Below are 12,962 nucleotides of genomic sequence, written 5' to 3'. Positions count from 1 at the left end.
AAATAAAAACCTTTACTTTTTGAAACTCTAACACGATTTTTATCATTTACGTTAAATCTTATTCAAATACATTCGGTTCTTTACTAATTGCCTTTTGCACTCGTTGTTTTTTACTTAAACGTTTCGTGATATCGGCTCATGCACTCCTTACACCATTTATATACCTCACTCGTTTATAATATTTCTCTATTCTTGTTATACTTTTTTTTTTTTATGCAGCATAAAGTTGCAAGAAATAAAAGTTATCAACCTAAAAAACGGTAGTTTCACAATGTAAGTGTCAAGATTCTTGATTGAGTTATCTATCTTTACAAAAAACATTTTCTAAAAAGTTGCTATGTTACGATATTTGTATTTATTTTCTGTTTAGTAAGGTAATATATAAATGTACAATTGCATAGGTCAAGTTTTACCGCGATAAATAGTTATTCAAGACAACAATACATTTAAAAATACATGTGTACTTTGGTACATATTAAATGCGAATATAGGTTTAAACATTTAAAAGCAATTGCATTGATACTATTTCTTTTCGCCTTGGTCAACTTGCAAGAAGATATACATCACACCATTTTTTTTATTTACCCTGCCTGACAGCAGCTATGAATGTGAAAATCACAGCCAAAATGGACACCAATGCGCTGGCCCAACACAAGTAAAAACTGTACCCAAACTCTTTTAAACTCGAATTTTTTGCGTCGTCGTAATAAAATCCAGTGAACACAGAACCCCCAGCAATGGCTAATACAGCTAAAACAGAAGTTTACATAGTGTAAAGGCAGTAAAACATATTTTTTCTTTACAACCAAATTAAAACTGTGTACCATGAAGAAATAAATATGTATATATTTTCATTGTTTTATATATATATATATATGGATTAAATTTAATGCAAAAGAACGGTTTACTATATATCAGTTAAAAAATAAAAGTACCTGCAAATATGTACAAAATTGCTGCTGTGTAGCCTTGGTCTTTTTTGAACTGACAGAAAAATACGATGAAAATAACAAATCCAACGACTAAAAATGTTGCTGATGTTGTACCCAATACTGCCACCGCAAGACTCTCTGGGTCGTCTCCTGCATTTCAAAAAAAAAATGAAAATACTTTTTCAGCAACGTTTTTTAATAATTAAGGTTTTATTGGGACGGTATTTAAATCTAAAAGAACAATAAGCGCCTGACATCCTGCCTTTGGTTAAAGCATTTGTTTTCACTTGATGCCAACACTGAACAATGCCAATTCCATTCAAATCAGGGTTACTAGATGTTCTTTAATAAAATACTGTAGTAGTATTTGCCTTTTAACGACATTTAAAATTATATCAAAACAAACATGTTAAAAACTTCGTTTTTTTATGTACTTACCAAAAGAGTTGGTACAGTTGCTAAACCCAGATTCGCTGCAACTTATAAAAACGCCGAAGCCTGGCATTAGCCACGCGGGCGTTGCAAGTGCTACTACCATAAGCACAAACGCTGTCACAGTTGCCATCAATGATAATATAACACCAATCATATTGAAGTTACGGTCACTGTTTAAATTAAATCTCAAACTGTTCTAATGTTTGTTATAAAAGAAACACCAAAGTCTGTAGCTAATGGTAGTAATATTGCGTCTTAGTCTTGGCGATATAAAACTGTATTGAATGGGCGTTAGCCAGTTACATTATTACGAATTCACTGTGTTTTTATTTGCGGTCACGTGACCAAAAATATAAGAATTCTAAGGAAATTGTCGTTTCCTTATATTAAAGCAAGTGTAATTTAATACTCGTATCTTAATATGACCCGCAATAACACACATAATTGCATTAATATACTTCTTTCTGAATAATGAAGTTGTGAATGTACAAACTCTTTTTTTTAAACTAATGGCATGTTATAACTAAATACTGACTTATTTTATGCAATTTGAAAATTATAACTAATTACTGTAAAAGTTTAAAAATAGTTAATTTTTCAGCAAATTAGTGTTGAACTAATTATAAAATATGTAACTTATAAAAGATTATTTTTGAAATGTTTTCACAAAATTGTTTAAGGTTAAAAACTGTATAATTTTTGAAATTTATTTGCACGATAAAAATACATACAGTGGCGACATTGTTTATTTAAAAAAGTATGTAGTTTTGTTCAACACACATTAGATAAAGAACTTACTGCCCCCCTCTAAAAATTTATTAAAAGGCGTTTAGTGTTATAATAACTTGATATTTAAAAAAAGTGTTTAATAAAAATATATATATGCATTTTGAAACCATATTATAGGTTGTTTTATGTTTATAACTATACACTACATTTTATTGTTTACAATATATTAGTATATGGTAGTAAAAACCTATATAAAACCAAATTGAAAACGTTTATTTTTTACCTTTCAATGTCCCCAGCTATTTTTGGCTTGGGAAGGAATTGGGATAACCTCCAAATTCTGTAAATTGAATAATAAATTCCGCAAATTTAAAACAAGTTATAAAACAAAAAAAAAAATTTAAAATACACAACTTTTAATCCACATTCTTGTTTGATTTATATTAGGTAATCTATATCTATTTTTTTTTAAATTAAAATCTTGGTAAACTTACCTTGGTAGTCGCATCTTCTGTTTTCTATGAAAAAGTAATTTGTTAATACAATATAAAATGTTATAGTTTGTTATAGTAATGCTTAGTCCTTAATTATTGTTCAGTATAAAATATAAAATAATATCTTTAAAAGGTTTTAAACCACATTTTGTGTATTTTGTTATACATTAGCTATTTGGTTATGATAAAGCAGGTTTAAGTTGTCTTTGCCAAAAATGTGTTACAATCAGCAAGGTTTTGTAATTGTTTAAAAACTTTGATTACAACATAATTTCATTAGTTCAATTCTTTTTGTTTAGGCTGTAAATTTGACCTTTTTAAATTAAGGATTTCTATTAAACAAACACTTACTCTCTTCTACACGGGTCTTTTGCTTCTTCCAATGCGTCTTTGTAAATGTTTGATTTTAGAAATCTCTTGTACGAATCTTTTTGCATAAGTTTGAATATATGCTCAAGCGCATGATCAAAGTTATATCTTGTCTTAGTGCTCTTTTTTAACTCTTGTTTAACTAGATTCGACGTCTGGGTGTCAATGTTAACTGGTGTAGTGGCGTTTGGTGATATAAAATCACTAGAAACAAGATGAAACTGTTAACAATAGTGATACTAGTACGCCTAAAATTTGCTATGTTTTAAAAAAGTGAAAATATTAGACTTTTAACGATTGACATTATTGTACTGTAATTGATATAAAGTTGTTGTTTTTTTGTAGTTTCGTACTTAAATTGTATGTATTTGTTTTTATATATTGTCACATACAGGTTATTTAGATTGAGTAAATCTAGTTTACTTAATTAAACAAAAACATACTTGAAAATAGCTTTGATAGTTTCCTCGACTTGGTTTAATGAAGCACTTCTCAGGTAAACACATTCGTTATAGAAGTCCAGGTTTTCCTCGCTAAACTCTTTCTTTAAATGTTGTTCAAAGTACCACATTCCCAATGGATCTCTTAGTAGTAATTCGAAGCTAACACCCCAGCTTAAACATTGAAGTCTGTAAGGCCCGGACTCGCTAAAAATACCAAAGTGTACATTTTAAAATTGCCTATGGTAGTTAGACTATAGAGAAATAATTGTCAAGAAACAACTCCTTTTCATTTTCTTGTTGTGTTAGACTTTTACCCAACGAACAAAACACCCATCAAAGCACCTAACCACAAGTAACTTTGTAGAATATCCAATTAGGAAATTTTCCCCCCAAAAAATTACTCTTTACAATCGCATGGCAACAACTGCTTTATAGAACGTCAAAACAATACCCTACTTTTTATATACTATACTAATAAAAAATGTATATATAAAGCAAACAAATGAATCAATTTTTTTACTTACATGTTTGCTACCTTGGGCCAAGCACCTCTTGTATTTTCTTCTTTCCACGGATTATAAAATAGCGGATCGTCTATCATAAACGGATCAAATGTCTCCCACTCCGTACAAGTGCTTATTATCCTGAAGCACATTACAACATTAAGGTTCTAGCAGTTCTTTTTATGTAAAAAAAGTAACAATTTTATACTGACAAAGTGTTATGTGGTCTTACTTATTACAACTTGCTTTTAAAACTTTTGAAGGAGATTTTCCAGCAACCTTTTTCTTTTCCTTTTCTTTTTTATCTGAAAATTTAAAACATAGTTTTTTGTACCCTTCGACTTATCCTTAATTTGAAAAGGCCGAAGTTGCAATTTTATTTGAATTTTTTGTGTTGCCAAAACTTTGTTTTGTTAGTTTTCTTTATAGCTTTATCGATATTGCTTACTTAATCGTTTAGACAACCTTAAGTGCTTAAATAAAGAAATTAGTATAAGGTTATGTCCGCCATTAGCTACAGTTTTAACAAGTTTTAACAAAGACTATAAAAAATATCATAAAAGATTTACTTTGTTTTTTGTCGGTAATAAACGATGAATAATTTCGATTCAAGCCTCTGACGGTCATAATATTTTTCTTCGTCGTCGACCTTCCGATATACTTGTGATAACTTTGAGGTCGATTGACTTTCCAATACGCAAACTCTTGCCACATTTTTATATATTGGTCAGTAATGCAGCATTGCTGGTTAAGGCTGGAAATAAATGTTGTCAGTATTGTTTAATTTGTAAATGGTTCTTAGGTTGATAAACTTGAGTGTTACCTTTCTTTCATAGCATTTGATTTGTTGATAAACTCCCATTGCTGACTTAAAAATTGTTCTAACTTTGATAAGCATTTCTATGTTTAAAAATTGACGTTATTAGTTTTTTAATAAATTTATAATAGTTAAGTATATAGTTATTTACATGTTTGTAGCAATAACTTATTAAAACTGATTTCGAAATATAAAAGTTGTTTAAAATTTAGTTTTAACTTACTTTTTCAGCTTCATCTAGTGGTATTGTATCACAGTTGTCTCTGGACAGTAAATATCCAGCTAAAACGAATTAAAAACTTAAGTTTTTAAAGTATCATTGGATGATTTTGATAAAAATATGTCAACGTTGTATTATATTTTAGTTTGTTTAATAATTTTTATTGGTTTGTCTTTTGTAAATCAGTTGCCCAAAAGTGTTTAAATTTTGTAAATAACGTTATATTATACATTATACATTAAAAAAAATTCATATAATAAAATACATTTTACCATAGTCGGTGTCATTTGCTGATTGGTTCTCAGTGGGCCAATAGTAGGGCGACTATAAACATAAATGTTTAAGTAAAACCCTCAACATAAAAGTTATTACACTTTAGCTAATAGTTAATGGTTTAAATGCATTTTAGTAGACCCAAATATTGAACAACAAAACAACATAATAAATGGCAAAGGATTACGCTCATTATCCTATGCTTTATATCAATTATTAAGCTTTATCTCTTACGCTTATTTTCGCTTGATTTATTTTCGATCTAAAACCTTTTAAATTTTCAATCATATTTTACAAACCTGGAATCGATATAATACATTATCGTCTTGGTCACCAACCGTTAAAGTTGTTGTATCCCATGTTGTCGAACAAGGGTAAACAAAACCAGTTTTACAAATCATTGTAGCAATTCGGCAAGCATCTGCGTGAAATAAATTAAATTAGTTAAAACAATAAATAAGATATGGTCTGCCCTGCTTAAAGTAGAGACTTATATCTTAAAAACATTTTAAATTTAATACAACATAAACTTCAGACTAAAAAGTCACCCAAAAACCGCTAAAACCCTCTTAAAAGGAAAGAATTTTCTATTGAAACGTAATATAGTATTTTGTACTGTAATAACTGTTTTAAAATGAGCTCATTAACATACAGTTTACAAACCTTCATAATCAGTTTCCAAATCTTTCATTAACCACTGTAGAAACGAACTTGATTGAAAAGCAAAAGGAACTTCTGTGTTAAGACAACTTTTTCCCACGCACCCGGAAGCTTTGCAACCATCTTGGCAAATTTCTTTAAAGCTTTGTGATTTCATTTGAATTCCTGTCTTTTCGTCTTGCATTTTTAAAACCAAGGCAGCAAGCTAATACATCATATACAAACTTAGTTAGTTTGTTAGGTTTCATAGTTTAGAAAACAGTATATGTTAGTTTAAAGGTAAACTTATGCGCAAACACGTGGTCACTTTAAACTAATGGACCCAGGACATTAAGATGATATTTGGCGCATTTACTACACTACATAATATACTCAGTCTATCATAAACATAAGAGTAACAACCTTATCTTTGTATCATATTTTTGATTTGTCAAAAATTGTACATGCTTACCCTTTGAAAAACAGATTCTCTTGGTAAGACAAGGAGACCTTTGGTCTTCGTTTCATTTTCGGCATCATCTTCCTAAAAGTAAAAACAAATTTACTTTAAAAACATTTTGTTGTTGTAATATTTTATATAAACAAATAAATCGATTTTGAGCTAACATACTAATTTTAATTGGCATGTTAATTTTTGTGTAAGCAAATTTTCTCTGGACAAATGCCCTTGATTACCCCTACGTATACCCACTTGATGTTAACCCCTGTAGTTTTCATCACCCCTTGTGTCACCAATATAACTCCAACCCGAATTCCCTAATTAGATCTATAGTGCCTACCCCCAACTAGTACACTTTTCTGACTTAAATTTCCTGCCCCCTTAAACAACTAAGAAGTAACTAAGGTCACAAAGTACTTACATTTTCTAATTCGAGAGCACTCAGAAATATTCCGTCGTTGTCAGGGTTACTGATTATGATTCCATCTTTACCTAAAAAAGGAGAAATGTTAAACTGTTGGCGAATATGTCACAAAACCGCACTGTAGGAGAAATACATTTAAATATAAGACATTGCAAGTGAATTGGGAGAAAAATTACAACTTTACTTTATTAACAAAAGTTACCACAGCTTGGGGTAATGAGGGCTCCTTCAAACGCTCTTTTCCACGTTTCTCTAGCCCATGCTTTTCTATCCCCAATACTTTTGCTGGTCATCTTTATTCTTAAGTATTATCCAACAGAAATACGTTTTTTGCCTTAGCTAATCTATTCAATTGAAAACGTTCATAAAAATTATTACCTATATGCATTATTCAAACGAAGCTTTTATTGCCATATAGATTATATAAACGCGCTATATAATATATGTTTCGCTATCTTATTATTATTAATATATTCCTAGTGTTATAAATAAAAACGTTAATAACAAGATTATGCTTTAGGCAAGTTACTGATTAGATTTATACTGAATTTAAATATAACTAACCGCCGCTTTTATGTATATTTCGTAAAATAAAACCATGAGTTATAGTTTTAAAATTCTAATTAACTTAAAAATCTATTTATTACGCAATTAATTTGATTGAAAATCTGAATACTTTTCTAACTGAATAAGCCTACAGTTTTAATCAATTTAAAATAGTTGACCTTTTAGTTTTTTTTCGTAAGTCATAATTGTCACAGTTAAAACGATGGAGGTATATAAATAATTCAAGTACTTGTATTAGGTTAACTTCGAAAAAGTGTCAAGCATTTTATAATGCACTTGAATGTTATAAATATTTTACCTTAAAAAAAGGTCCAGTTTAATTTTAGAACGACCTACATTTTACCATGACATATATATAATCTCTATTTAAAAAACTACTGATTACAAGCTACTTTCAATATTTCACTTTTAACCAAATTTACATGAAAACCGTTATGTTCTAAGTTTTGTAGCGTACCCTAGGTAAGCTGTCGCATTTACAAGGCATTTAACAACAGACAGATTGGTAAAAACATTTAGATGACAGATTATCGGACTTAAGTCTCTTATTAAATATTTTTCTGATTAGCCACTGTCTATGCATAAGCTTGGCATTATACTAATCTCTTGCATCATTTGATTGTTTGTCTTTGAGATTTTTTAGGAATTTGAGGCTTATAGATACTAATAAATAGACGACTGCTATACTAATAATCTAACCCTTACAACCTGCCTTATAGCTTAATGATATCGTTCATTAAAATTTCTAATTAATACATCATTTTTGTTTGCGAATTTGTATTGCCCTAATTTAAAGAAAAAAATCAAACTATTTTGTTGCGTTTTTAAAAACCCATGCAGCTATTTTACAATTTTCTACAGAGAATTAACTAAAACCATAAAAAAAAAAAACATTTAAAAAATTTTTAATTAAACAAGAACTAAAATTTTGGACAAAATCTAAAAAAAAATATTTTTTTTATCTGATGAAAAATATGTCCTTCAAAATTTCCGAATCGTCGGGGTCAAAGGTCGTCGACCCCATGACGTCACTAGCCCGAAACGAGGTCGAATAGGATTGCGTGAACCGGCGGTGATCGGTGTTGTTTGACAGATCTGTCGATTCCACCAAATCACTCAACATGCTTATGTTGTTCATCGTTGCGTGAAGCGGCCTTCTGACGTCATCAATCGTCATCGACGTCACGTGGTCATCGTCACGGTCGATCGAAAATGACGTCAGAATCTCGGGGTCCAATGTCGATGACCTTGTATGCGAAGGGTGAATGGTGGATGGCGTCATAACTTTTGGTTCAAATGACGTCATATTTTGTGGTTCAATAGTTGATGACCTCATCAGTGTCGGTTGCACAGTCGATGATGTCACAATTTCCGGTTGGAATGACGTAACGATCTCAGGTTCAATCGTTGATGACGTCATGCTACGACTGCTATTGTCAACGCTTTTGTTGTTGCTGTAACTTCTCGAGCTGTAGTCTCCTGTCACGTGACCAGTCGTAGAACGCGACATGTGGTCACGTGACGACGATGGAGGCCTGTGATTGGTCGATTGCATAATACTCCAGGGTTTGTTCTCATAAGATTTAGACAATGGGTTAAAATCGCTATATGAAAAAAAAAAATCATAAAATGTTATCAAACGGAATTAACGTTAGTTTTATAGATCCTGGGTTAGAGTAAGGGTTAATAGGCAGACCTACATCAGAGATTTAATTGTTGTCAGGACTACGAGCCAAATGGTTTCGGGTTCGAGCCGCACCAACGTCACACTATTCGCGGCGTTTACAGATAGCTCAAAACACGTCATAACAGCACACCCTTCCCCAATACAAAATATAAAACCTATTACCTTAAGGTGATATGGAAAAAAAATAGATTTATAGTAAATAAACATTTATTCAGTTGCTTGAATTTTAAATGATTTCTGTTACCGATCTATGGTTTCTTCTTGTAATGGCTGTATGCTTGAACTTGTTTGTGATTTTGAAGTGTTTTCTGATTTAGTTGATCTTGATAAATTCCTTGCATCCTCTATGTAAATAAATATAAATTAATACAAGAACAATAAATAAGAAGGCTGACTTTACTGCCTAATAATAAGGTTACCTTTGTTATTATATTCCTATTCTTTTATTGTAATTGGTAATGATTACAAATTTAATTTGATATAAAATTTTTGGATCAATTTTTTAATGGTATAAAAAAATAATAATTGAACCTTCGGTTTCGTAGAAAAATCTAATTGGGATTTGTTTAATTAAATACTAAACAAATTAATATTAAAAGCTTATATACTGAGAGTAATAGGTTGTTGTTAGAAAAAAAAAACTTTTTGAAATTTTCTTTTTTTCTTTTTTTCCGTAAAAATTTAGGAATTTCCCAAAAAAATTAAGACTTAACTTGAAAAATAAAATACTTTTTAACGTACCATATAGAACAGCATGTCTAGGTTGATACTCTGGTAAATAAACTTCTTTGTCTCTACTATATAGTGGTGTAGAGTTTCTGGTTAAGGTTTCATTAGTGGTACTATTACTTGTTGATAAATTAAATCCGTCGGATTTGTTTTTGCTGGTTGACAAGTTTTGATAATCTTTTTTCTTGTCGCATCTGTTACAAGTTGTTATTTTTTCTGAATATATTTTGTGGCGTCTCTAAAATTTTTTTGGTAGGTTATTAAAAAAGTGTACACAATATATACATTTCATTTTTAAAAAATTTTTATTAAAAGAGTAAATATTAGTTTCGTTTTTAAGTGCAACTTGAACAGCATGGTGTAGCAGTCGAAACACTTGTCTTTACTACATAAGGTCCTGGGTTCAATCTCCACTGCTCTCATGCTATATCGCCCTCGGTAAGGCGTTATAAATGGTATAAACTCCTGCTGAGCCAACAGTTAATCAGCAGCTTAACTATTGGGCAATTATATTCTATAATATCCCAAACTGTTGAAGGCAACTCGAGACTGGGTCGGTCGTGAAGTCAACCTACATTAAGGATAAAGAAGTATATAAAAAGAAATAACAAAGTTACTTTACTTATATACATTATACCTTTAATTCACTTTGTCTTTTTCTTAACATATCTTCTTGCTGTTGTAGTAGTTTTTGTAAATGAAGTTGCTCATTTTCCAGAGCCCTTTTCTGATCAATTAATGCAGCTTTTCTTGAGTTGGGACTTAATTTTTTAACTCGATTTTCGAAAGCAGACGTTAAGCCTAAAAATAATTTCATAGATTTTACAAAACAATTTAAACATTTTTGATAAATCATAAAATGCAGTAAAAAAGTAACTGTTGTAGTAGTCTATTTTTAAGTTACATAAAAGGATAAAATTTAAAGATATTTTAAAAATAAAAATATACTTCTGGCATATTCTTCAATATTGTATGGGTGATCAGAAGATATATATTCATGATCATTTTGTATTTTTTCCCCTCTATCTCTAGTTGGAACTTCTATCTTAAGACCTCTTTGTCTCTTATTCTCATTGCCGGAAAACTAAAAAAAAATTTCGAAAAATTTTAAATTTTGTTTTAAAATTTATTTATTTTTTTTTTGTTTTAAAAAAAAAATTTTTAAATTTTGTTTTAAATTTATTAAATTTTATTTTGTTGAACTTACCGTTATTTCAGACAGATAACTTTCCCCTAATAAGAATGGCTCGTTCTTTGAGTTTGATCTTCCGGAATATGAACGTTGAGTGTTGGTCTTACTATCATTTAATTCATGTACAGTAATATCTTGATTGTCAAGATTACGTAACAGTGGAGATTTTAAGTCAGAGTCACTGCTAAAAAGTAACAGATTTTAATGCAAAGATTTTAGTTGTTCAACAGGGTATAATTTGGCAAAAGTTTTAAAAAATTTATTTCTTTTAACCGAAAAATATTCAAGGTAATTGTAATTTATTTTTATTACCACATACTTTGTTTTTAACATCTTAATATTCTCTTAAATGACCTTAACATGCTAAAAAAATAGCAAATTCTAGTTATTTAAAGATAGGCCTATTACATTATTTATTAATATTCACTAATATTGAACAGCCTTCTTAATAATACTTTCAATATACAAGTGTTTTGACTGAAAATTTAAAATAATTTTAAGTATATATGAAGAATACGTCGGATTATTTCGGTAAATGATGTTACTATTAACTTAAATAAAACTAACTTACTCTGTGGTGTGTTTATGTAATGGTGTAGCATTTAGTAATTTAGTGATGTCTTTTGCTACTTCTTTTTGCTGCTCTGTAATTTGGTTTTGGTAGTGAGTCAGCAGTTTTTGAGATTCGCAATATTGCTTCAAAAGCCTTTTTTGTTCTTCTTCGATTTTTAATTTGTCCTCTTTTAAAGAAATTAACTAAAACAGCAAAATGTTTTTTTAATTTTTTGATTTAAATAGTTCGGGTATATATATAAAAAATCTTTTTTTTCTTGTAAATTAAAAAAATTAAGTGTTTATTTTTATTAAATAATAAGAACAACAGCGTAATGAAGTGGTTAGAACACTTGATTTTACTACATGAGGTCCTGGGTTTGATCCCTACCGCTCTTAAGCTGTAGCGCCTTTGAGTAAGGCACTATAAACCATATAAACTCCTGCTCAATCTTTAAACAGCAGTTTATTTTTCGGGTAATTTTAATCTATAAGCCACTCGAGACTGGGTCGGGGTGACTGATTACTCTATGTTTAGGTTGTAAAGTCGACCTTTCCACATTGAGGATAAATAAATAAAAAAATAAATTTAATAGGATATTACTTGGTTTTTAAATTTTTTTCTTTCATTGTTCAAAGTTATTTCACTCTCAGTTTTATCCTCGTTAGCTTTTGCTAATTCTCGAATTAAATTCGCCACCCTCTGCTTATCTTCAAAACACAGGTTTTTTAGTGAAACATTTTGGGACTTTGAACTTTTTAAAGAAGAATCTGTGAAATGAATTTGGTTAAATAAATATATATATCTTAATAAGGTTTAGTTGGTACATTGGACAAAAAATATCTTATATAAAGCAGGGGTTAACTATTTAAGAGTTCTACAAATGCTCATCATAATTATTAATACTTAATCGTTAAAACATATAATTGTCAAATAGTCAGAAATTTTTAATTTTAATAAAAAAAAAAATTAAAAGTTATATATATATACTTGTATTTTGTGTAGTATTTGTTGTGTGGTTTTCTAGTGGTAATTTCGGTTTTGCTTCCTAGAAAAAAAATTGATTTAAAATTTATATACAAATTAAAATCAAAAAGTTTTTTTTTCGACGTTAATTTTACTTGAATTGATTTTGAAGATTTTTTCGGTTTTGGAGATTTAACTTTTTTTCTCCGGGACTCAGTTTCTCGTTTTTTCTCATCTACGCCCTCGACGTGAGATACCTTTTCAGCAATATTTCCTCGGGACCAGTAAATAACAGGTTCTTGGTCCATTTTAAGATTTAAAAAATTGTTTGAGAAATCACTAACAGCAACTTTTTGAAAATTAAATTTCCCAAATTCGATAAAACTATGTTGCCAAACGCAATCGTATAGATCGCAAATTTTATAAAAAAAAGGCTTTAGTGTATTTTAAAATATTTAAATATAAATAAATACATTAAATGTTTGGTAAAATTTTTAATTTTACAATTAAAACTGTTTAAATATATTACG

The 12,962-nt window shown here is 29.5% G+C and overlaps 2 protein-coding genes across 2 annotated transcripts; both read right to left on the bottom strand.

Annotated features, from left to right (window-relative positions):
- Positions 1-2,375: 2,375 nt before the first annotated feature.
- Positions 2,376-7,031, bottom strand: LOC145742563 (regulator of G-protein signaling 9-like). The gene is made up of 15 exons (XM_082560340.1): positions 6,941-7,031; positions 6,736-6,806; positions 6,327-6,398; positions 5,879-6,080; positions 5,515-5,636; positions 5,215-5,266; positions 4,946-5,004; positions 4,729-4,805; positions 4,475-4,659; positions 4,138-4,210; positions 3,927-4,046; positions 3,403-3,606; positions 2,942-3,163; positions 2,591-2,614; positions 2,376-2,436 (listed from the first exon to the last, which is right to left on the bottom strand). The coding sequence occupies exons 1-15, from the start codon at positions 7,029-7,031 to the stop codon at positions 2,376-2,378; spliced, it is 1,635 nt and encodes a 544-aa protein (XP_082416466.1).
- A 1,232-nt stretch (positions 7,032-8,263) lies between these two features.
- Positions 8,264-12,740, bottom strand: LOC145742562 (uncharacterized). Its single transcript, XM_082560339.1, has 10 exons — positions 12,588-12,740; positions 12,457-12,514; positions 12,070-12,236; positions 11,485-11,669; positions 10,929-11,097; positions 10,670-10,805; positions 10,359-10,522; positions 9,734-9,959; positions 9,237-9,336; positions 8,264-8,909 (listed from the first exon to the last, which is right to left on the bottom strand). The coding sequence occupies exons 1-10, from the start codon at positions 12,738-12,740 to the stop codon at positions 8,264-8,266; spliced, it is 2,004 nt and encodes a 667-aa protein (XP_082416465.1).
- Positions 12,741-12,962: the final 222 nt, after the last annotated feature.

This window comes from Corella eumyota, chromosome 2, assembly GCF_963082875.1.
Source record: "Corella eumyota chromosome 2, kaCorEumy4.1, whole genome shotgun sequence".
NCBI lineage: Eukaryota > Metazoa > Chordata > Ascidiacea > Phlebobranchia > Corellidae > Corella > Corella eumyota.
This window is presented reverse-complemented; position numbering and strand designations above follow the sequence as displayed.

What these genes read in the sequence shown, in the direction of transcription:
- LOC145742562 (XM_082560339.1), bottom strand. Translation starts at nt 12,740, where the DNA reads ATGGACCAAGAACCTGTTATTTACTGGTCCCGAGGAAATATTGCTGAA. An exon ending in TTACATAAACACACCACAGA is followed by an intron (nt 11,098 to 11,484) that starts GTAAGTTAGTTT and finishes GTTACTTTTTAG; the next exon opens with CAGTGACTCTGACTTAAAAT. An exon ending in CAAGAAGAAACCATAGATCG is followed by an intron (nt 8,910 to 9,236) that starts GTAACAGAAATC and finishes TTTTTCATATAG; the next exon opens with CGATTTTAACCCATTGTCTA.
- LOC145742563 (XM_082560340.1), bottom strand. Translation starts at nt 7,031, where the DNA reads ATGACCAGCAAAAGTATTGGGGATAGAAAAGCATGGGCTAGAGAAACG. An exon ending in ATGTATTATATCGATTCCAG is followed by an intron (nt 5,267 to 5,514) that starts GTTTGTAAAATA and finishes TTATGTTTATAG; the next exon opens with TCGCCCTACTATTGGCCCAC. An exon ending in TCAAATGCTATGAAAGAAAG is followed by an intron (nt 4,660 to 4,728) that starts GTAACACTCAAG and finishes ATTTATTTCCAG; the next exon opens with CCTTAACCAGCAATGCTGCA.